This window comes from Notolabrus celidotus, chromosome 18 (assembly GCF_009762535.1).
Source record: "Notolabrus celidotus isolate fNotCel1 chromosome 18, fNotCel1.pri, whole genome shotgun sequence".
Classification (NCBI taxonomy): domain Eukaryota; kingdom Metazoa; phylum Chordata; class Actinopteri; order Labriformes; family Labridae; genus Notolabrus; species Notolabrus celidotus.
In genome coordinates, this window is record NC_048289.1 from 11,455,986 (window position 1) to 11,481,745 (window position 25,760).

The following is a 25,760-nucleotide window of genomic DNA, read 5'->3' on the forward strand; positions in this document are numbered from 1 at the left end:
CCACATTTCGACTGCGCCATTTGTGCTGACAGGGGAAATATATTCTGAGTCATCAGCTGTTTTCACCGCACCAAGCCACTTCTTTGCACCGGTTGGCACATGCTGTGAATAATTTTTACACACCTTTCAATCTTTGATTAATAAATAAGATGCAAGAGGCGCTCTGAGACGCGCCTACCCTGCAGCCAAAACAAGCAGACAGGCCTGTCAATGAAAAAAAGCCTGACTGAGCTACAGCTTGCAAAATGGACATCCTCCATTTCAGGAGTGCTTCCAAAACTGCTCTCCCACTTACTCACAGTGAAACGTCTCCCCAGCCAATCAATTAAAATGTGTTATTATAAAAGGCATTTTGGCATGTGATTAAGAAATGGGAGCTTGATTGCTATGGGAGTCAGAGCTGAGGACCCTCCAGTAATACTTAATGGGGTTGCCTCAGTCACTTTGCCAGTGTTAAAGTACATTAACAGTTCCTACTACCCGGCTCAACAGGAGCACCGGCACCCAGCAGACTGTCAAATCTGACACCCTTTAATTGAATGATCCCAAAATCCTGCACACATGTGTTTTTTCACATACACGCACACACAGAAAGACTCCCTCAACCCCCTAACCCCAACTTGGCTGTTAATTCTCCCCTGGTGTATGGGGTAGACTTAATGATTGTAATAAACCCTGCTGAGGTGGAAGCAAGTTTTTGCTGATCCCGGAGATTCCAGCAAATTGCCTCAAGTTAATTATTGAGCTGCATATACATTTAATAAGCCTCCCGCAATTTGTCTTTCACCCCTCAGGACGCCATGTCATGTCAAAGATGACGGGCGAGTAGTGGCTGCTGAAGGGGAAGGGCTGAGGGAGAGTGTGGCTGTGGGTATCAAGCACAGCAGTCGTACACTCCTCCACAGGCAACCCCTGCAGCCAAAAACACAATGCTTGACAGAGTTACAAAAGTAATGACGCAGATGTATATTCACATGGAAGCCAAATAAAGTGAGGTGAGTCAGCTGGAGGCAGTGAGCGTAGATTAGATATGACTGCTAAGTCCTGACAGGATAAAACACCCACACAGTCAGGGGACCACTTACACAGTTTGAGGACTTTGCAATAATGAACAAACTGACAAAAAGGTGAGAGAAGCAAATCTAAAGTTGGCTACAAAGTGGAAATGAGCCTCCTTCATCAACTGAACCATTCAGCAAAGTTCTCTTATCTGGGATCTGTTGGGGAGTAACAAACGCTCAACAAAAGTCCACAAAAACTCAAGAGCACACTTCAGTACTGACATGCCACAGCTAACTGTCCACTGGTTAACTGGCTATTGTGTTTCTTTCATTTTGAACATGTATCTTATTGAATGACAAAAATCAGAACATATTTTTAGTGTAGTAAACTTTTATACCAATTATTCAATGTTTGTTATAACTTTGAATCAAAATATAAGCTACCTACTTCAGGTAAGAATTCTTGAATAACTGGAAAGGCAATACTCATTCACAAAATACTAGCCTGCCTTTGCACACACAAATTGTAATGACAAATCTGTCACGTGTTTGAATGTAGCATTTCCTAGGGACTCCGTCTAACCCCTCCCCCCCTCCCCTTGGAGCTCCTCCAAAACGATGCATGCACACTCACATGCACGAGCTTCACTGATTCGCGACCATATGATCGTGACTAATTCAAAACCGGTGCTCTATGTCAACTCATGTCTCACTCAGCGGTAAGAAAACACAAAAACATTATCATGTTAAGTTAAAAACACAAACAAACATGAACTGTACGCACAGGAGGCGAGAGAACGCAAGGACGGGATTGGATTGGTTTCATATTTTGGCTCCCAAAGGCAGGGATTGGTGTTTTCCCAGGTTTACTCCGGCTGTAGATAGCAGCTTTTTTGGCTCTTTTTTAAGAACACATTATGTGTTGATTGCCATCAGGACATAAAGATAATCTTAACCAGTATAACAAAAAGTGTATCTAAATCTGACTACCAACCCCAGCTTTAAGCAGCGATTTAGAGATTAAATGTACCGTCAAACATAATTATCCTGAACAGTTTGAGAAATGGTCAGCATTTCTCCCCTCAGATTTATATGGAAGAGGATTAGGGCCACTTCAAAAAAAAAAAAAATTTGAGGGTGAGCAAGCAAAAAATTTATGATTTGAAAGTGTAATTTAAAAAAGACAAAAGTCAGAATTTTGGAGTGGGGCATGAAAAAAAATGTGTTTTGCTTGTCTCCCCTACGTTTTTTTTTCCCCCAGTTGCCCGAATTCTCCTATGTAGATTTAAGATCAAACTATTTTATTACACTTTATCTGGTGTACCTCCTTTTAATTTACTGACCGAGCGATATCATTAAATGTTTTTGCTCATAAGATATAATTTTTTTCTGCTTCTTGTGCTTTAGAATTTCAGATAATACATCAGTTGTTTTATTCCTATTAAGACTTTTTGAGTTTAGTGCGAAATTGTGTTTTGGTTTTCAATTTAGGAATTTGAGACTTCTACCTACCTCTCTGTTTAATCTTGTATGATTTTTCTGTGCAAACGGCCCTGCAGTTTCATGCCCTTTTATGGGCGTTGCTAATTAAGAACAGCTGGCAATTTTTAGGACATGGCATTAATTAATTTAATAACACAGGTTCAAACAATTCGGCAGGTTAAAAAGAGGGTCATGATTTTGCCGCAGACATCTTAAGTACACATGTTAAGAAATGATTAAATAAATTCTGAAGTTGTCCAAAGTTAAAAAGATAAGAGTAAAAGCACAGCTGATGCTATCGTGAACATACTTGTTGATTTGTGCCAGGAACATGCCCTTCAGAGCATAGAACTCCGCAGTCATCTCCTTGGTGAAGTACTTCAGGTTGGTCGACTCAATCACCTCCAAACCCTAAAACAGAGAGAAGTTAACAACACAGTTTAACTTCACGCTAACCTGCGGAGAGGAAACTTCTCTAAGAAGATACCCCGACATTGTGTTTTAGACGGGGCCGTAATCACAGGTGAAAAACAAACAAACTGCTCGCTGTTCATTAAGAGGAGAGAAAAGAGGTGTTAGGGGAACTAAACTTCCATTATGGTGAGCCTCTGATTAGGTGTCCCCCATGTGCTGCTGTGACAAACGATGTGTAGCAGTGGAGAGAGAGAGAGAGACGGAGAGAACCAGAACAGATGAGATAGAAGAGAGTGAGAAAGAGAGAGAGGAGTGTCTACTGGCACTTTTAATGACTTGTGGTGTGCCGAACTGCTTCTATTAATCAGAGTACTCCATGGGCTTAAGAGCAAGCTCTTGTGTGACGCTCTCTTATAAGTCTCCTTGCTATTGCTTGTCGCCCAGAGCCACCCCAAACACTTTCTGCTCTTACTACTTTTCCCAATCCAAGTACCGCTAACTACGCCTCCAGCTACTGCTAACAGAAATCAACACTAGTACTTAAATCACATCGAGTGCTTCACATGTGTTGAGGCTGGCTTCAAATAAGAACATGCAGGACCGGTCCAAATCTGTCATCACGCTGCAGGTGTTACATGGGACTACACATTTGTCATGCCTAATCACACATAATTAGATTCTACATACTAAATAAAGCAAAAAAAATGTACGACCAAGAGGGATTTTAACATGAAAAACACACCTGTTAACAGCATGACATTTGTAATATATCATTAATTATGGGAGAGTTCTACCAAAAGATCCACTGTACAAACAGAGCTTAGTAAAACACTAAAGGGAGAAGTGAGGAGGGGGCTTGTCATAACTATGCTGCTACTTCTGACATTACACATGTTCTCATTGTTTTCCTAGGTGTTGAAGCCATACGTCTGTATTATCTGTTCTGTAGTTGTTGCTCTTCTTGTTTTTTTGTCTCTATCCATCCGTCTCTGTTCCCATTCCACTTTCTCAGTCTGTACAGTGACGGCAGAAGGCTCTTCACAAATCAGTTTGGTTCTGCTCAAACTTTCTGCCAATTGAAGGAAAGTTCTTTTATTTACTGCCGTTTCAAAATGCTTGCTCATATTCCGCCGCTTTCACACCAGGGTCATTTTGAAAAGGGGGCGTTTCCCTCCTTGACTGGGGTTGTTTGTCGATATGCGAATACTAGGGGTGCAACGATACACAAAATCCACGGTTCGGTTCGGTTCGATACGTTTTTGTCACGGTTCGATACGTTTCGATACAGAAAGAGAAATTTCCAAGCCTTTTTTGTACTTGTACTATTGAAATTACTAACATTTGTTTCAGCTCAAAAGCACAGTTTAAATTAAATCTGATGTATCAGGGGCAGCTATACCTTGCGCGTGCGTGCGTGCGTGCACATACTCGTGTCTGTCTGTCTGTCTGTCTGTCTGTCTGTGTCTGTCTGTCTGTCTGTCTGTCTGTCTGTCTGTCTGTCTGTCTGTCTGTCTGTCTGTCTGTCTGTCTGTGCATCTGCCGTGCGTGATAGAGAGCAGAATTGCAAACGTGCGACCATGTAGAGACAGAAATGACATCCCATCATGTAAATAAGACAAAAAACAAAAGGATATTTAGTCTGTTAAATAAAAGAACAAGGTATAGACCTGATCTATAAGAGAGGTAACCTTAAATCACTTCTGCTTTGACTTCCAAGGGGGGGCAGGACCCGGCCGGACACTCGTGCTTCCCTCTCGTGCGGGCGCTCGCTCACAAACACATACGTGAACATATGAACCCAGCAGACCCGTCGTATGGTGAAATATATATTTCTAGATGATGCACAGTTAAAACAAACGTGACCAACTTAGACTGAATGAATGTGGGAGGAGCGCCAAGTTCAGTGGACCTGTGCTCGACAATGCAGCCCAGAGGAGTTGAGCGCAGATCAACTGAACTTAAAGCACAGAGCGCCTCATCAGAAGTTGATCAAATAAATATAAAAATGCGTAATGTTCGGTTCATAGGGCGCACCGAAACGTGACCACTGTATCGAACGGTTCGATACAGATACACGTATTGTTGCACCCCTAGTGAATACAGCAATTGCACTCTGCAGAATAACACAAGCAAGCCGAGATTGCCTCAAAGATGTGGTCTCAGCTTACTTACAATTGAACCCTGAAGCGGTTTGTATGCAGTAAGAAGTGAGGTTGTTAGCATGAAAACAGCAATAGGCTTATGTTATTCACTAACTCCATCCAATTCAACATCAGCAGAAGAGCTTTGTGCAGCTAATCAATCTAGCAGAATTTGTCCTTCTCATCACTGGAGCCTTCAGTTTTGCCCACCTGGTCCCGTACCTCTGCATAATGCTGTCAGAGTTTCTGCACCTTAATGCAAAACTGCTCGGCAGAGTGTTGAAATCCTCTTTTGTTCTTGCACTGACTCAAGAGTTTGTACATTTCTGCACTGATGTTTGGTCTAGGTATACCCTCTCTTACCTTGTGATTATTTCAAACAAATACATTTTTATATAAAAACAGGAAATATAGTACAGGACAGACATCCAATCTTACCTGCATGCACTCATTCTTGCCCATGACACCAGCCAGCTGCAAGTAACACTTGACCTGCTGCCTGATCTTCTGGAAACAGTCAACAATGGGCACCGTGGGGATGGTGTGGATACGACTCAGGATATCCAGAGCCACATTCACCAAACCCTGAGGGAGAAAAGAAGTGTGATGTGTTGCCACAGAACATAAAAGGTTAAAGGAATAAAAGATACTGGTGAAACCGTTGATCACGCTCCTCTCAGGTTTGAGTCCATCACTTCAAAATTGTTCCACAATTACTCTTCTAATAGGAAGATATAGTGTGTCAAAGCTGGATATATATTCAGAGAGTCTACTGTTAACCAAAGATGTTCCAGAAGGAACAGTTCTTACCCCTGTTTTATTTACAATCTAAATAAATAACATTGTCTCCTCTATGACTGACTGTAGTATCTATCTGTATGCAGATGATACTCTTCTGTAGTGTTCTGCTGGCTATGTACGGCTCGCTGCTGAGAAACTGTTTTAATTCTCTTAAGAAAGCACTTATCAGTCTCAAACTACAAATTTAACACTAGCAGAGAGAAACTCGGGCAAGAAATTTTTTTTTAACAGTCTACATGACTACATGAAGTGATTTTGAGAGTCATATTGAATCATTTACAATCAAACACATCGCACTCTTCCTTTCAGTTTTAGATTATTTTGATATTATCTGCAGATATGCTGCTGCTTCCATCTCAGTTCATCACTCTCTAAGACTTAAAAATGGAGATCCCTAAACACTCATCATTGCATTCTGAACTGGACCACTATAAACTACCACACTTGTGCTTCTAACTGTAAGTCTTACAGGTTTGCTCTGAACCTGGCAAACAGGACTTAAGCTTTTGTGCTTCAAACATGGAACTATGCAAAACAGACTCCACAGACCGACGCTCTCATTTATCCAGGACAATTCAAGTCGATTTTCTCAAATCAATTCATCTCAGTGTGAAATTGTTTTCTCAGAGGATTGCTCTTTTTACTTTGTTTTGGTTTGTTTTAATTGTATCTTGACTTCCTTATAAATGAAGCTAACCTCAGTGATTTTGAGGCTTATATAAACCTTGATAATGACGATGATGATGAAGACAAACAGAGGTTTAGCAAAATGTTGTTTCTGAAGTCACAGTTGAAAAGATATGAGACATAAACCAGTACCTGTTTCCGTCCTATCTTGCCATACTGAATGATAGCAGAAGCCGAGGCATGCACTCCCAACATGGCGTTGTTGTTGTTTGGATCGTGCTGTGTGTTCGTCTCATATGCTGTCACTATGGCTGTAGACAGAGAAAAACAAACGTGAACATGTCTTTGCTCTTCACTTTAGATTTCCATTTGAAGAAGTTTAAAAAAGAGGGAGAGCTTAGAGCAGTATGAACACTGGGGATTGTCAAGCACTCAGAAAGCTCAGCTGTCATAATGCAGAGGAGGGCACTGGGGACACTGAACATATTGAACAGTAAATGGGCCATGGCGATGAATTTCATCAAGAAAATTCCATTTCACTTTAACATAAGTTTGAAAGCTGTCACGTATAAATGAAGTAGATTTTATTGGCACGCTGCTGCAGAGAACCAGTGCTATCATTATTTCAGCGCCTCACAGCCAGAGTTGGAGCTCAAGTTGCTTGAGACATCACATTTTGCAGTGGCTGCCTCACTGAATGGTTTCAAAGTCACCGCGGGAGAGAGCTGAGCACTGAGCAAGGTAAATATGTGTGTGTGTGTGTGAGGAGCTGTGTCCTGCAGTGAGAGTGAGAGTGCTTTAGCATGCTGACATTTGGAAATGTACAGAGACCCTGAGGGGATTCTGCTCATCGTGGCCTTTTACAGAAGACCCCATCCTGGAACTAGCAGAAACCTGTGCAAGAGCCAGAGTGTTTCTGCATGAGAGTTTCACCTTGGAAACACTAACGTGTGTGTGTGTGTGTGTGTGTGTGTGTGTGTGTGTGTGTGTGTGTGTGTGTGTGTGTGTGTGTGTGTGTGTGTGTGTGTGTGTGTGTGTGTGTGTGTGTGTGTGTGTGTGTGTGTGTGTGTGTGTGTTTGAATATAATACCAGGAAGTACACCTGGTCTGTGCCGTACCTTGGTAATGGTGCTGGCGCCACATAAAGATGCTGCTCCAGTGGGATAGGTCGTCAGAAACGATTGGCAGTCGGTTCCTCCATGTTTTCACCACGGTCTTCATGTCATGGAGACTAGTGTTGCGACCCAGGTTGGCTGGCTGAAGCCCTGCGTTAATTTGGGCTGCTTCTTGCAGCTCGATGATCTGCTGGGCAGCCTGGGGACAAAACAGAAGATCGTTAAATAATAAAATTATGTCTGTTGTTTCTACATTAACGTTTACAGTGAGTGTAAACAATCTGAGAGGGCATGTAAGCTTCTCTTTAATACTCTCCCCACCCACCTTGACCTAACGCGGGTTGGGACAATTTTCAGAGTAAGAAAGGAAGAAAATAAACAGATGAAAAGATATGAATACATATGAATAAGGAACATTAGAGGTATATTCTAATACTGGAAATGAAAGAAAAAAAGAGAAAATACTGATATCAATTAAAAGGTAAAACCTACTCTTCAGCTTTAAGTTTCTGGCAAGATACCACATATCTTTAATCAGGCTCTTAATCAGCTCTTTGAAGAAGTGTACAAGATGGAAGATCTGAAAACCACAGCCAAATGGCACAGCGCTACTTAAAATGGCTTGCTTCTTTGTTTACAGTCAACATTTTTGTTTCCCTGCTTGCTCTGCAGTCTGCTTCAAAGCCTCTGTCCAGACAGTCAACCAGCTGCATTTAATCTCCTTAATGTTCTGTCTACACAATACACTCCACAAATGTATGCCACGAGCCAAATGTCTAGCTTAGTTTGCGCTGCATCACACACATGTTGACATCTGCAGTCAATCAACGACTTTCTCTTTTTAAAGAAATCTCAAGCGTATCATTTGTTTCCTTTTTGTGTTTTTGTTTTAGACTTCAGCATTTAAGCCGTGCTCGCTTTAAGGTTTGTCTGCATGCTAAGAGCCACCAAAAAGCCTTCTGATGCATCTCTCACAGTGCTTGTTGTTGTCTCCGGTGTGTTGTGTAACATACAATGAAGCAGAACATCCTAAAAACATTCAAATGAATAAAATGGAAAGGATAAAGGAGAATGGTCTGAAAAAGGGGTCAGAAGAAAGGGTCAGGATAAGACGCTTAGAGAGCGGATGAGGAGTGGGGGATACGGAGAGCAGGGACCTGTTTGGGTTATCTGTTGGTTCTGTTACTCAAGCTCTTTAACAGATATTCATAGTTGTAAATCTCTCAAATACAAACCCCTATTCCAGAAATGATGGGACACTGAGTAAAATGTAGGGATGGGAATTTACAGTAATCCTTGTACTCAATTACTCTAATTACTTAATGAACGACTACTCGAGTACTCGCAATTATTATTATTATTTTAACCGTAAACAAAAATAAATAAATAAAAGTCCATTTTGGTTATTAGCAGGCTAAACTTCTCCGCGTGTGCTAACAGCTGTTTTTTCCTCGTGCTTTAATCGCATGTGGTTAAGCATTGACCTAGTATTTCTATGGTATGCAAGTTTAACGCTACATATCTTGCATGCACATTAACTTCATTGTTTTTTTCTAAGGACTTCAAGACATTACTTTTATAACTGACATGTTGCAGGTGTCGCAGACGGTTCTGTATTTGTTGTGCTTTTGCTTTTGGTGGAATAATATGTTCCTAGAGAGTTGCCGTAGCTGCCGTAAAACAGTTGTTTTCGCTGAAATCTGGCTCGGTGTGTACTAAAGCTGAAACTGTGGCCGGAGAAGTCATACGTTTATATCCTGTTAATTGTTTTCCTACCTAGTATATTCAGTTAGGCAAAAACAAAATGCACATGGTCACACATGTAACGCTGTATGAGTTCAAGTTATGTTGCCAGGTGAGTGAGTAACAAAATGCTACTTGAATAATGGGGTCAATGGCGAGTACCAGAGTACTCGAGTATTCATTACCATCCCTAGTAAAATGTTGCTAAAAACAGAGTTATATGGTTTGAAACTCATTTAAACCCCATCGTCAATTAAAGTAGAACCCATTTAATATAGACTGAGGCTGTTTCCGAAACAGCCTGCTACATACTACTTACTAATGTAGTAGGCAGTAGGTATTGCCTACTACATACTGCGTTTGAATTTAGTATGTAGTATGACTGTTCTGTCCGATCTGTCATGCAGCATGCTGAGCCAGACTTCGCTGGATTTCCGGTTTCGGAAAGCGGAAGTAAACAACGGCGAAGCCGATAAATAAAAAGCTTATTTAGCATCCATTTATGATTTAAAAAGTTAGGAAGTGGTTTATATGTAATTTGATAACTTTCAAAGCACCCAAAAACAGATTTCCTCCCGTCAAAAAATGAGGAAAAAGAAAAAGCAGAACGAGCGCTGTGCATTATGGGAAACAGTACGCGAGGAAGACTGGTCCGATGCACACTGAGATATTTTCCGGAATCAGTAGACATCCGGGGAGTTTTGGCATACTGCAGATTTTGCTCTTGTTCACATACTACTTACTACATACTGAATTTTGGACATATCAGTACGTACTGCTAGTATAGTAGGCGATTTCGGAAACAGCCTCAGACATTCTTTTTGGAAATCATGGATGCCATATCTTGTGCTCTAAAAAGGAGAGGGACCACCTGGCTTGTTATCAGAGCACAGTTCAGAAACCAGCACCCCTTGTGGTTTGGGGATGCATTAGTGCCCCTGGCATGGTTAGTTTAGACGGCTGGGAAGGCCCCATTAATGCTGAACAAGGTATATTGGTTTTAGAACAACATGTGCTGCCTTTTTTTAGGGAAGCCTTGTGTATTTCAACAAGACAGTGCCAAACCACATTGTGTACATACTACAACAGCATGGCTCTGCAGAAGAGTCCTGGTGATAAACTAGCTTGCCTGCAGCCCTGACTTGTCACCTATTGGAAACATTTGGCACATCATGAAATGAAAAATACAACAAAGGAGTCCCTGAACTGTTGAGCAGCTGAAATCCTATATCAGGCAAGAATGGCACAACATTTCACCTTCATAACTCCAGAAACTGTTCTCCATTTTCAAATGTTTACAAAATGTTGTTACAAAAAAGAGGTGATGCAACACAATGGTAAACATGCCCCATGTGTGCTGCTGGCATTAATTTAAAATGGGCAAATTTTCCTCACAAAACAATAACATTTTCTAGTTTCAACATGGGATATGTTGTCTTTGCACTATTTTCAATAAAATACAGGGTTTCAAATGATTTCAAATTCTGTTTTTAATCAACATTTTTCAGAGCGTCCTGACTCTTGTGGAACTAGGGTTGCAGTTATTACCTGTCCAGTCTGTAAGATTCCTTTCTGAGATATTTCGTTTTGCAGCCATATACATTATGGAGAATAGTATTTTCCTTGTATGGCATACAGCATTGAAAAAGAGCATTGAATGGGTTTTGTGTTTGTGTTTTGGGCTGAATAAGTACTATGATTTTAAAAGTAACCTGTGGTGTGTGATGCAACACCTCAGGCAGTGAATAGTGGTTTAAGTCAGAGTGTAGAACCCAAAGATGCTTAAGAGAGGATGTGATTCTGTATTGCTTAAAACTAGTCTAAGTTTACCTGGAGAGCATCAAGTAGACAGATCCTTTTAGATTTTATATAACAGGAAAATTAAATTATTCATATGTAGTACTTGAATTAAAAAAAGTTCTTAAATCAAGGTCAACATACAAAGATAGATGGAGAAACAAGAGGACACTGAAGGACAGAAGAAAGACCCACAGAGTGAGGCAAATGCATTCATGTGCAGAATGAGTGTGTGGGACTATTCAGCAAAATGATCAAAAGTAAGAAACACAAAGGATGAAATAAAAGGTAGACTCTGGAAAAAATGGACTGTTGCCATCATGGTATTGACAGGTATGATGACAGGAGACACACTGCCGCTGTCCTCCTCTAGGTCACTGGCTTAACACTCATTTTGAACAATCCCAGGGTCCGAAAGCCTCCACAAACCACATGGATCAAAGTGACCAAACACATTTACCTCTAAGGACAGCTAGACCTCAGGAGCTAAAGGCAGCCCTGATACAAAAAAACATGAGGCCTCTGAACCAATTTCAGGGCTAATGTGAGTGAAAAATTAGCAGAAGAAACAGGTTTATTTATATATATAATCAAGATGCCACAGAAACCATCAAAATCCATCCGTTAAACATAAAAAACAGCAGGAAAAATAATAAACTCTTCCTATGTTTCTATGGTATGATATGGTACAAAGAAAAGGGAGCTGGGATAAGGCGAGGGCTTCTATCTCATTCTGTGAAAAAGAATCCTCATCGATTGGCCCAAAGCTGGTCTGTGAACACGTAATCAATCATCCCATTATAACTACTCATCAATCAATATTAATGCCAAGCCTCATGATCAATAGTGTGGGTGATAATCCATCGATCGCCAGTCACTGCTAAGAGCTGGGATTTGATGATAACTTGATTCAGATGGTATTTGAGTTGTGTGTGTGTGTGTGTATGTGTATATGTGTGTGTGTGTGTGTGTGTGTGTGTGTGTGTGTGTGTGTGTGTGTGTGTGTGTGTGTGTGTGTGTGTGTGTGTGTGTGTTTGTGTTTGCAGAGTCTTGGCTCCTCATTCTCTGAGGCTCATGGAGTCGTGAATATGAGATATAGAGTTTGGAATGGAGATTTACAACAGGCCGCTTGGCTGGGCAGAGGAATAAATAGCTTGTTTTCCCTCGGCTAGGGTAAATAATTGGACTGCACATATGCAAGCACACGCACATCCCAAAACACACACACACACACACACACACACACACACACACACACACACACACACTAACAAAGAACGTAGTCACCCAATTCAAATAGCCATTTTGAAAAGATAAATGTAGCGAATCAGAGCTGTGCTGAAGACTTAACCCCCCCTGCCCTAAAATCAAATCTCCCAAAACAAAATAAATTAGGCAATACAATATTTTTCACAATTATCTGTTAATATCAGCTGATGGCCCATTTTTAACCTTCATTCAGACCGTCCCATTCATCATGTAAATGTAATTCTGCTGCAGGTATTTAATCAAATGCTATCTGATGGCAGGGAAGTAATTACAGCCATTCTAAACTCAGTCTCTTTTCTTTGCTCCTCTTCTTCTCTCTCTATTTCTCCCCCCCTCTCTATTCTGTTCCCTCTCCACCGTTTTCAATTTCCACAGCCTTCTTTTCTCCTTCTCTTTTTTCATCTTAGCCCCTTTCTATTGTAATCTCTCGTGCTGAAATCAAAGAGGCTTAAAGGTTTTCTGATTTCTTTTTAATCATCTATCTCAATTTTACAAAAATGGTTGTGAGAGAGGGAGACGGAGGCCCTTATCAGTGTTACTCAACAACGCAATGTCTCGGGGCTACTGATGATCTCTAGACATGAATCTCTTTAAGTGCTGGGACAATAAACTGACTTCTCTTGGCTGCTCTTCCTGGTTTCCTGACAGCAGTTTTAGTCTTAAAAATGAAGAGCAGGAATGAAACTCTTCATTCTTTGAGTGTACTGACCTGCAGTAGAGGTGTGTGCACGTGGGAGACAATGTGAGGCAGCCTCCTCCACTCCCGGATGGCCAGACTGGAGGCCATCTCCACCAGTCGCTCAATGAAGTTCAGCTGCTGCTCCTCTGGGTGGCAGATGGCCAGGTAGCCACGGTGCATGTTCACCTTCCAGGCCATCTCCTTTGGACAGCTCAGCTCCACCTGGGCATGCAGACAGAAATTCAATTTGTGCATCAGAACAAATATTTAGAGCAGCTACAGTCTGTGGCTCGGTTGGTGATCATACTTGTGGTTTTAAAATCTGTTTTCCTCCGCCACATATCAAGATGACTCACAAGAACCCAGCTGTGGTTGGAAACCTTGCTTTGCCAGTTTCCCTTTAAATTCATCTATAGAGCGTGAATGTGTTGTAATCTGTTTCTTTAAACAGTCTTTGATGCTTTGTACCATCTGTCATCTACAGAAAAACATGTTGCTCTTTTTGCCAAGTAAAAGTCTTAATCTTCACTGCTGTCAGACAGAAACCTCGTATCTCCATCTTTCATTATTAATTTTTTCAAAAATGTATGTTTTTGGTCATCCTATATGCCAGTATGTGGGCATTACAAAATGTCAGGCAATGAAAGGTAATCAAAAGAGCTTGTGATTGAATCCCGTTCAGTGTTTTGTTATTAAAAAAAATGTTTTTTTATTTCCTGTAAAGCTGTAGTTTTGGAAATATGAGGTTTCAACCCAACAGCAGTGATATCAGATTTAACATTAAAACCATAATTCAAAACAGACTTTGATTTTGAGATTATTTATAAGTGCTTACCAAAATGACTGAAGTAAAGATGTAATTTCTAAACTTTAAAAAGGGATTTATGGTAAAGAAACCACAAACCAGAGGATATATTAAAGAGAAATGGGAGAAAGAGGGTCATTTGTTTATACCAAATGAGGTTTGGTCAGATGTGTGTAAACTCCAGTGGAAATGTACCAATTCTCAAGTTTGGCGTGAATTTGGATGGAAGTGTTGGATTCGTTTCTTTGTCACACCAAAAGCAGAAAGCTCATTTCACAGAAGGGGATTCAAAATGTTGGAGGTTGTGTGGATTTCAGGAAGCAGACCACTGGCATATATTCTGGGAATGTCCAGTGTTAAGACCATTCTGGATAGAGTTCAATAGAATATTAAAAAGTATATTTAATACTGACCTGCCCCTACAATTTACTGCATTGTTTTTAGGAGATGTAGATTTTCAGGCGAGGCCTATTGATAAATACCTGTTCGCCATTTTGAGTTGTGCTTGTAAAAAAGCCATCACGAGGTGCTGGTTGCTTCCTGAACCCCCCACAATACAGGATCGGATTAATATAGTAAATGATATCTATGTTTGTCTTGTCTTGTCTTGGCTAATTACATGTTTTTTTAATGTGATTTTCGGTAACTTATATCTCCCTGAAATGTTTCTGGCTCACTCTAATGTAAACATATCGTCTCCCCCAGGTTGTATTTAGTTCTAATAATCTTTAAAAACAAGGGACTGCAGAGGAAATGAACATTAGTCTCTCTCCGTCAATGTACAACAAACTGCTATCTAATAACAGAAATAAAGAAAACAAAACCAAACATAATTCAGCAATCAAACCAACCTGACTTTACCATCTTGAACATGTAAATTCTACATGCAAAACAACATGTTTCTTGAACGTCTTTTGTCTCTCTGTTGGTTAACATCTAGGCTGACTCACCGACAGTCAGTCACTGTTATTTGCAGCTAAAAAAAGCACACAAATAAATTGGTGACATGTTGATGACGCGTTTCCCTTTTATGCCTCTGCTAGGAATCAGGCCGCATTAGCGTTTACACTACAAAAGATATGTGAAAATAAAAAGTGCAGGACCCCACAGCGAGTGGTTTGAGTGATCTGTTGTTGGCCGTCTCCTGAACTGGAAAAAAAAAGTAAAAAAGTGCTCTCATTGTGTGTGGCCTGCTGTTTATCTGTGTGTGTGTTTTGTCAGTGTGAAGTCAAGCAGAATAGCGCACACTTCTCACGGCATTGAGATTGTGGCAGTTTTAATTAAATGTAAACATCTAAGGGAAAATGGCCTATGACTCTGTTTTTGCATAATTTAGCACTTGGACAAATGCACAACAATACTGTTTCCATTTCATTCTCTGAATGGTTTCAGCAGGACTTTTGTACTAATGACTAATCATCTTGGCCAGTGTGACAAAGAGCCGTGGAGAGGAGAGGCTTTGCTATTGATTACATTTCTGAGTGCATTAACGCTAAACAAACAAAAGCCCAGAGGGGGGCTGCTGTGTCAGATCTGTGGATTGCTGTTCAGTGTTTATGAATGAGTAAAAGAAACACGAAATGAGAACAGATGAAGAAGAGGAAAATTGAGAGAGAGAGAGAAGAGAGTGAGAGTGAGAGTGAGAGAGAGAGAGAGAGAGAGAGAGAGAGAGAGAGAGAGAGAGAGAGAGAGAGAGAGAGAGAGAGAGAGAGTGAGAGAGAGAGTGAGAGTGAGAGAGAGAGAGAGTGAGAGTGAGAGTGAGAGTGAGAGTGAGAGAGAGAGAGAGAGACGAGTTGTGTATTTGTGAGAGCTCCTCCAATGTTGGAGAAAATTACTGTGATCGGTCAAAGCGCACCTATCAAGGGTGACACTTGATAAATATCCCGGAGACAGGGCCGCCCTTATCAAGAGCCAGCTTTAATTGAAAGCAGGGACATTTGGACTTCCCCTCAGAGGTGCTGAGCGGTGAGCAGGCAGGCAACCGGAAGCCTTGTGCCTCTCCGCCACCATAAAACAAATCATCCAGCAGCAGATGCCGGGGTAATTATTCACGCAGCCCGCTGCCGTAAATATTAGCCGCTAAAAACCAGAGCTGCACGGCGAGGGATAAGGAGATGGAGGTGGAAGTGGTAGAAGACGGGCAGTAGTCACAAAAAAGAAAGCCAAGTGAAGAAGTTGGAGAAGTGGGAGACAGAAAAAAAGAGGAATGGTACACTGAGGAAGGAGGGTATGAAACACAGAGGAGGGGATAAAGCCGAGTTGGAGCTGCCATCCAGACAGTTTAATTAGGTGTCACCTTAGGACAGAGCAGCTCAATGGATTGGTTCCAAGTCTCCTTGAAAGAGCAAAGCAGGAGTATTTGTTATGTGTCAGGTGCTATCACACGCTCGCCACTCGTCCGCACTTTGTTTTAGCAAACATGAGGCCAATAAATTAACAAGCCAAACAGCTGAGATGAATTTCCTCAGCCTTGCCATCGGCTCTCTTATTCCTTCAAGAAGCTGTGGAGGAACCGGACACTCCAGATATCAAGTTACTGAACTCCACACTGACACGAGGCCCAGGAATAAAATGAAAGAAGTAGAGTCTGGTTCACCGGGTTCATACCAGGAGGCTCCACTGAGTCCGTGATTGTGTTAGTGAGAACTCGTGCTCGTAGTTTCTATTTTCTGTCAAACTGTTATTGGGTTGAGCTTAACCTTTGGGAGACGAGTGAAACCTGTGTGTGGATGTGTGTTTGTGTGTAGACATCCATAAATGGATGCATTCTTCCATGGTGAGTGCGCACTGCTCACCTGTACCAGAGCCTCCTTCATGGCAGCCCAATTGGACACCCTCCAAGCACACTCGAGCATGAGATAAGGGTTTGAGTGGCCTTTGGATTGGCCGTATTCTGTCAGCGGTTCCCACTGGTTCAATTCCTTAGAGCAGCTGGACATGAGGAAAAGGAAGATGAAAGTTTAGGCGACTTTTAAACTTGAAACATGCTTGTTAATGTGCTACAGGTGAGACTTTAACATAATCACTGTTCATCAGTCTTATTCAAAGCACATCATTTACAGCTGTCACTATGAGAGGTCTACCTGACTAGAAACAGTATCCCTCTGCTGTATAAAACGCCCTAAGGGCCTCTACCATTAGCATAGGCCCAGTGGGGTTCCGTAGGCAGACCAAAGACTTGTGTGCCTCCTTTTGATTTAGGAATGATGCACGTTAAGATACATCTTTAAGCTTCAGAGCACTCAATATCCAACCCTATATAAAATAACAATGATAGCTTTTTAACAGGCTGACACTCAACAGGGAGAGTCATTTGGTTCTGAAGGAAGGCACAGTTGTTATCCGAGACTGTGGTGACTTGTTATTAAGAAGTCATTTAATTCAGATTCATCCAAAGAAAGTAGAGTCGATAGATTTCCCACTGGTTCAAAATTGTCCATATGGGAACAAAAATTATTTTAAAGTGTGGAAGAAAAGACTGACATGGGCAGATTTGTGAGGGAAAATACAGTTCTTGTAGAACTTCATATACCAGACCTTGTTGTTTCTGGAGTCTCTGTTCTATAATGCAAACAAACTGAGATGAATGTGGTCTTGTTTGTTTGATAAATCCTGTGCAGCTAATATACATATATAGGGCCTGCATGGTAGTTAAAATCTCTTAAAGCTTTGTGCTCTTCTGTTTCTCTCACTGTGTAAAAGAGCCCCCCCCTCTGAGATAACAGCATCTTACCGTATCCAGTGGTCCTCCCATAGCTGGTACTCGGGGAAGATGGCAGCAGAGACGTTGCTTCTCTCATGCTCCTTTCGAGCCTTCTCCATTGCTTTTTCATAGCTTTCTTGGGCCTGAACAACACATGAAACTTTTAATGAAGCTTTTTGAAGCTGATAAAATGTTTATCAGTGCAACATGCCTGCCTTGGTGCAACATGCTTCAACATTCTGTCTGTCTTTATTGATATGCTGTAGCAGAATATTGCAGACGTCTCTGTAAAAAGCAATGAAATTAAAGAGCAAGACAGATAACATACTCTACAATAACCATAAAGTCACATTACACTGTTACGAATGCTTCCCTTTTAAATGTTCCTCGTGTCTCACACAAGCGCCGGCCAGAGAGCTTTCTGTTTTAACGTCCCTATGTTACGGAATTCTCTGCCTCTGGACATTAAAACGGCGGGCTCTCTGGGTGTTTTTAAAAGTAAACTTAAGACTTACCTTTTTAATCTAACTTTTAATTTGGAGTAATTCATTTTTAGACCTGGACCGCCTTATTATTTTTTATTATCATTTTAACCATTATTATTTTAATCATTGCTTTAAATTTATCTTATTTAATTATTTATTTATCTATTTATTTCCTGTATTCATCTGATCTTGTTAACGCTACCTTATTTTGAACTTTTCTTTCCACTATTACTTATTTTATTAATTTTACTGTATTGATTTTATTTTATTTTTAAGTATTTTATTTATAATCATGCCTTTTATCATTTTAGGTTCTATATAAATAAAGTTGAGCTGAGTTGAGTTGAAATTTGTTTGCATACTGAGTTCGCCCACCTGTTCAAAGAAGCCGTGCTGCTCATAGGCGATGGCTGTGGCGGTCTCCGGGAACTTGCACCTCTTCTGCCACAGACCAGCCCACATGTCCTCCTCTTGGAGCAAAGAGTAGAGCTCTGCCAGGGAGTCCAAAATCTCCTGCAGTGACACAAATCAAAATGAGGACGTTAGAAGGACTGATTGTTAAATGTAATGTGGTCGACTTTCATTTATAGTAGAGCAACTTTGCTTACGCGTCTACATTAAATGGAGTAAGAGGCAACTTTGCTTATTTTAAACATGAGGCTACAACAAAAACATGAAACGTATATCTTCAGATCCTACAGAATGTATCACAAAAATTGCATTTCATCTTATGATGTTTGTTTTACCCTAAAAGCCAAGTGTACGGTGGCCCTGAAGGACAAGTTGGACACAAATTTAAATTTTGGAAAACATTTTTAAAATTTTGGAAAACATTTTTACATTTTATAAAACAAAATTTACATTTTGGAAAACACTTTTACCAAGGCCAAAACAAATTTACTTTTAAGGAAACAAATTTACAAAATCAAAAAAACACTTTCATAAGTGGTGAGACAATTTTACAAATGACAGAACAATTTCTGAAACAAATTAACATTTCATTTTTAAGGGAAAGGGAATGTACCAAACACCAGAAGTGATCCGGAAATGATGGAGTGAGGGGTCATTTTGTTTGTTTGGATGGAGAGAAATCTAATGGAGCAACGTTACACGAAGTGTAGGAACCAACTTGGGTGCTTACTTGGTTGATCCTGCCAGGAGCATATGCTTGTCTCAAAGATTAAGCCATGCAAGTCGAAGTACACATGGACGGTATGTCGAAATTGCAAATGGTCCAATAAATCAGCCATGGTACCGGTACTCCGTTTGGTACCGGATCACTTGCGTTCAAAATGACTGTAAATTTGTTTCAGAAATGGTAAAAGTGTTTTTTTTTTTATTTTGTAAGTTTGTTTTCTTAAATGTACATTTGTTTTGGCCTTGGTAAAAGTGTTTTGCTAATGTAATTTTTTATAAAATGTAATATTTTTTTCCAAAATGCTAATTTGACTCCAACTTTGTAAAAGTGTTTCATCTTTTGTATATTTTTTTTGTCCTTCAGGGCCACTGTACAAGTGCCTTAAAAAGCAAATGTTTCCAACTCAAAGTTAAAACCTTACCTGTTGAGGTGGCGTGATGCTCTCTTGCTCGTAGAACTCAGTGCTCTGCTTGGGTTTGCTGTGCAGGCTGAGGCCCTTCTCAAAGGCCTGCTGCTCCAGCATGAGTGTGGAGCGTAGCCACAGGTTGTGCGTCTTCCCCAGGTACTTGAGCACGCAGGGTCGTATGGGAATAGGAGGCACACACTGGGACATGGCCTCCACAAAGCAGTTCAGGGCGCTGGGCTGGCAGTCCCTCTGGGCCTGGTGGCTGCCGCTGCACAGGAAAGGACTCATTTCTCCTGAGAGAGCCTAAAGAGGAAGAAATAGAGAGTGAGAGCTTGTATACTAAGTATTTTCACTTAAGCAGCAGTGAACTGATACAGCATATTGATGAAGGCATTCTGTTGCATGTATGTGATGCAATATGATGCCTTTCTCCAGGAAAGTAGAGCCATTAGACAGGAAAGGAGTGGCAAAAGAAAACATTTAAGATGGCTGGAAGGGGACGAATGATAAAGAATTAGCAGCCTTTTTATGTGCTTTGTATTAAAAGTTCAAGAAACATCATTTCAAGTCACGTAGAGATCCTTACTTTCCTTATTGAGCACTTTTGGTCAAGGCAACAAAAACATCTGAAAAAGCTGCTTGAACCAGACTGGGCCACTCACAGCTTCTTAAAACCCACAGAATGGACTGTGAGCATGACAGCCAGGGTTAGTCCTCTGATAATCATGACTGACACACACTCAGAAATAAATGATGCAGTGGTAATGAATATAATTTTCACTCCCCGTCGACAGCATGGAATAATTAATGCCTTGATGGTCACTTAAATGAGACCAGTGGTGGAGAAGGCAAATATGTGAACAGAAGTTAATCCCTTCTTAAGAATAATATATTTCCTGTCTTTCTTATATAAAATCAGTGCTGACATATAAACCATGAGCAACAGCAATCAGTCCAATGCCAACAGATATTGATCTGGTTTAATGCTGGGATGAAATGCAGACATCAAAATAAGCATTTGTGACATATTAGTATCTTCAAGCCTTTCATAAAATGTTATTATTTCCAAGCCATCTTTCCATTGACTGCGTCTTTCAGATGTTTAAGAGCTCAATCACTTCAAATCAAGGCCTTTCAACAAGTCTGAAAATACTCCATATGCATCTGGTTCATTAAACTCGTTACAGCTTTCCTCCCTCAGTATTCTCATTTCCATATTTAGCATAAATGAATCCGTCCTCATTAAGTGGAAAGGCATATTTTCAGAAATGAGCAGGGTAGCCAGGGTCAGAGTCGCTGTCTGCTTGCTAACATCTTTCATAACATACAGAAATGGATATATGGGGAGTGGAACAGTATGTGTGTGTGTTTTCAGAGTGAGAACAAACAGGCAAATGGGCAAGTGAGAAATACCAGAGCTATAGAGCAGTATTGAATGTTCATCTCTGAAGGCACTTAAGGTCTTCTGACCATGAGCCCCTAGTTAGATTGAAGCATTCCGCATGCAAGAGGTGCCTTTCCATAACCCTTGATGAATCCTCAATCAGAGTAATGCGTAACCAGCGTAGGTTTGTTGTTAACCTGCAAAGAGGACTCAAGGGTGTTGGTGCTAGCTCTGCTATTGTTAGCTACACTCAGCAAACAACCTTGATGTCATTTACCTGCAGACTCTATGATCCTGGGTTTAGCTGTTTTAAATACACTGTGCTAAATTTTTGTTTTGTTCGTGTTTCTCTCCTTAAGACTACACCGTGTTCCAAATTATTCTGCAAGTTGCAGTTTTGTGAATATTTAAAAAACTATTTCAACAGTCGTTTTCAAATTTGTCAAGAAGTCAGATAGTGAACATATTTCCTCAACTGTGTGGTTACCTTATCTATGTATCAGATAGAAGTGTACATAGTGTGTACATATCTGTAATAGTTGCCATATTTTATTTTATTTTTACTTGATTTTATTTTATTCTATTCTATTCTATTCTATTTTATTTTATTTTATTTTATTTTATACTTGTCATTGCTATTATTACTTTTATTATATTTTTTAACTATGTTAAAGGGGACATATCATGCTTTTTTCATCAATATATATTGGTCTAAGAGGTCCCAAAAACATGTATTTAAAGTTTATGCTCAAAAAAACACTTTGAAATCAGATTTTGGCATGCCTGAAAAGTCCTTTTCTTCATTCCTCATCAGAACACTCTGTTTTCCCTCTGACCACGCCCCCTCCGGAAGTGGATGTGCCTCGGCTCTCCAGCACGTTGATCTAATGTTTACATGTTGGCTGAATATACACGGCTGCTCAGAGATCGCGTTACTTCAACCCTCTGAATCTGATCCTGACGGAGAGGCGCCTGTAGCAGGACCTTTCTGAAGGATTGGTCATAGATTTAGTGTTTCTTGTTGTTTTATTTATCAGTATGTAGACGTGTGTCTTGGTACACAGCTACGAGCATGTAGCTATGTGGCTATGCTAACTAGCGCTAGCACTTATCCATGATAAATCATCCACTAGATCTTCAAATCTGCAGACGTGGGGAGTAAACCCGACCTCTGCCAGAAAGGCAGCGGGACCTTTTATGAAGGATTGGTCACAGATTTAGTGTTTCTTGTTGTTTTATTTGTCAGTATGTCGACGTGTGTCTTGGTACACAGCTACAGCTACAGCTATGAACATATAGCTATGTGGCTATGCTAATTAGCGCTAGCACTTATCCATGACAAATAAAAATCATCCACTATATCTTCAAATCTGCAGACGTGGGGAGTAAAACCGACCTTTGCGTTTATTAAGAAAGCCTACAACTAGCATGCCTCCCTCCTAAGCTCCTTGTTGGCACATATTTGTGCAGGTAATGAAAAACAGGGGAGGGATTCAGTATTATTTTATACAGTCTATGGGCTGAACAAGCTCCGAGCTCTGACTCCGTGACAGACCGGATATTGTTGTTACGTAACAAAAACACGGAAGTCTGAAACGGCTCGTTTCACACACATTTACAGAAAGGTGTAGAAATCAAAACAGGGGCAGAATGGATTTTTTTCATTCTTGGGGGGTTTGTAGACATGCCAGGGACACATATTTCAGGTAAAGAACCATTAAAAAGTCAATTTTGCATGATATGTCACCTTTAATACATTGTTGTATTCCCCTGTCCCGTGTTGTAAGCTGCTGTAACAAAAGAAATTTCCCCTAACGGGGGACAAATAAAGTATATCTTATCTTATCTTAAAATTATGCTTTTCAAAGTTTGTCGGCTGTATTTTCAAATAAATGCAGAATCTGCAGGAATGAGTGTGCCAAATTATTATGCAAGTTGGTGGTAAGAGCATATAACTTGTGAAAATAAAATTTAGGCACCATTTAAACGTTCTATTGATTGAAAATAATAATATAATATTTTAATTTTCACAAGTTATATGCTCTTATCACCAACTTGCATAATAATTTGGTACACTAATTTCTGCAGATTCTGTATTTATTTAAAAATACAGCCGACAAACTTTGAAAAGCATAATTTTAACAACACAGTTGAAGAAATACATTCACTATCTGACTTCCTAACAAATTTAAAACGACTGTTAACAGTTTTTAAAATATTCACAAAAATGCAATTTGCATAATAATTTGGAACACGGTTTAGTTTTCTTACCTTAAGACTATTTAGTTAGTCTGAATTTTTATTATTTGTTTTGACGACTATGAAATAGCTCGCTCTGGGACAACAGGAAACACAAGAGTCACCGAATGTCTATTATTGTGAGTGTTTGCTTTAAATTACAGATCTTTGCTGCTACATTTAGTAAGTTAAATGTGTGTTTGCGGAAGTGGATTGGAAAGGACTTCAATACCACGGCTCCACCAGCCATCACTACGACACATTATGTTGGTGGGCGCCATTAAGGGTATTTTAACGTCACTATTGTACAAAGTGAGAGAGTGGAGATGCGGCCATCTTATATACTGTTAATAGTTGTTATCACATAAAGGTCAGTAAGTTATACTCACATGCTGCTGCCTGTCAGACAGGATCTTCCAGAGACGAGGGAAAAGCTGCACCCAGGTCCTCTCAGCCAGCGGTGTGGAGATGTGACAAAGCTGGACCAGGGCGTTCAGGAGCGCCCCCGTCTAGCACAGAGCAGAGAGAAGTGTCAGCTGCTGACTCAACGAGGCAGCGGCTTTTAATCCTTGTCTTCAGGGCTCAAGACTACTGCTGATTCACTATCCTACTGGGTGGTTAATTGTTTTCCACTGATATCCCAGGTCAGAATCACTTCCTGATGTTATAGCAGGAATAAAATCAGCAGGACACTTGATCATAAATAACTTCTGTACAGAAAGTCTGGAAACTTGAACAGTACATCTCTCTTACTGCCACCAGTCGCCTCTGGGTGATTCTGAGAAGTTGCCAAACTTACCTTGACTTCCCGTAGTGAGTCCAGAAACTTGTCGTGGCGGTTTGTGAGCATGTGCAGCTGGTTGCCTGTGTCTCTCTCAGACTGCTCCTTACTCTTGGGGATGGCAGTCTGGTCACCTGGTGCTAACTCTATATCGATCTCCACATCCTGTAGGGGAGCACGAAGGAAGTGTTTGGATGTTAGCCATGAAAAGTTTTTGGGATAAGAACAGATAAAAAAAAACATGACTTTTATCTTTATGTGTAACTCATCATTTGCTGAATCACTGTGATGTGTCTCTGTATGTCTGTATGTGTACACGTGTTTGTCTCCCACCTCCTCCTTGGTTTCACTGTTCTCCCTCTCACGCGGCTCCTGCTTGACATGCGTTGCCATGGCGAAGGCAGCGCGGTCATGGCTGTCGGCCAGGTTGATGACGTTGGTGATAGACGGCAGCATGGATCCCTGGCAGCTGGTGCTGATGATGGTGTTCCGTTCGCACACAGCCAGCAGCAGCTAACACACAGACACACACAGACACACACACACACATACACACACACAAAAGATCAGTGACAGTAAATGACACAACAAGTGACAGCCATGACAAGAAGCTAACTGAGACTGAAAAAGACTTGTATGAGTCAACAATACTTTTTTTTCCCTCTGCTGTCTAGAGGGTATAAAAGGCTCTGCGTGCGACTCTTGTTTACCTCTATGCACTGTTTGATCCAGAAGTGGCTGCCCATGGCCTCCCAGTTCTGAGAGCAGCAGATGTAGAGCAGCCTCTCGTAGACGCGCCGCTTCATGGAGGCGTCAAACACCTCAAAGAACTTGGCTCTGATCAGCGGCTGAGTGCAGCGGAGCCCCGAGAGGAAGGCCGGCTCCAACTTGGATGTGATGTCACTTCCTGAAAGGCTCTCATCCCTGAAAAATGCGAAGGACAAGCATGGCATTGAATTCCCTGTAAGCTTGTTGATACTGCATTGTGAATTTCATATTCATAAATGCAAAATGGCAAAAGGAATCCACCACTTCACTAAATTCTTATCTTATTTTATATTATACTAAAACTCTTGAACTTTCAAATAATATAAAAGTAACAAAACTGTTGAATTTTTAATGAAATATGGAGCAATAATCAGTAGCTGTTTCTGACTGCACATCTATGGAACCTTTTTCCCCCCTTGTATAAGCATTTATCTGTAACTTCAATATTAACAAAACGTTGAATAAACCCAACAAAGGAATAATTTGACGGACAAAACATTTACTCGTCAGGGTTTGCATTCCGACTCTCATACAGTTTGATTCCAAGCTTTATGAGGCAGAAAAAATGCTGATGAACTTATAGTATCTGTTATAATAGATAGTGGCTATTACAAATCCATGATTACTGAAGCACACAATGACATAACATTGGGAGCATCTATTCAAGCATAGATCTTTGTTCTGTTAAGAAATAATCAGGCATACTGATTTAATTCTGAAGTCTGTTTGGAGGACACAATAGGCTGCACTGCATTCAATCCGATAACTCACATCTTCTCAGTAAGTTGTGCATTCAATTGGATTCTGAGCTATATTCGATCTTTACATTTCAAACTCACTAACTCACTCCTGTGATCAGTGATTGAACTAATAGCTACTGCATTAAAAGCTGTAGTCTCTGTGTATGGAGCTTGTGTGCTTTATCAGCTGAGCTAAACCGGTGAAGTTCTTCTCTTTAATGTCACAAAGTTTGTAATGTCATAG

General features: G+C 40.6%; 1 protein-coding gene across 2 annotated transcripts in view; it reads right to left on the bottom strand.

Moving 5' to 3' along the window:
* trrap (transformation/transcription domain-associated protein) overlaps positions 1-25,760 on the bottom strand; it is a 114,762-nt gene that overhangs the window by 31,068 nt on the left and 57,934 nt on the right. For both annotated transcript variants that reach the window (XM_034707109.1, XM_034707107.1), the window contains exons 49-61: positions 24,719-24,932; positions 24,342-24,521; positions 24,027-24,173; positions 23,617-23,736; positions 19,621-19,908; positions 18,437-18,574; positions 17,607-17,719; positions 16,669-16,804; positions 13,099-13,290; positions 7,584-7,779; positions 6,659-6,777; positions 5,477-5,623; positions 2,794-2,894 (exon numbers count right to left, since the gene is read on the bottom strand). In XM_034707109.1, the coding sequence (XP_034563000.1) occupies positions 2,794-2,894; positions 5,477-5,623; positions 6,659-6,777; positions 7,584-7,779; positions 13,099-13,290; positions 16,669-16,804; positions 17,607-17,719; positions 18,437-18,574; positions 19,621-19,908; positions 23,617-23,736; positions 24,027-24,173; positions 24,342-24,521; positions 24,719-24,932 (2,091 nt within the window). The remainder of the gene's footprint in view (positions 1-2,793; positions 2,895-5,476; positions 5,624-6,658; positions 6,778-7,583; positions 7,780-13,098; positions 13,291-16,668; positions 16,805-17,606; positions 17,720-18,436; positions 18,575-19,620; positions 19,909-23,616; positions 23,737-24,026; positions 24,174-24,341; positions 24,522-24,718; positions 24,933-25,760) is intronic.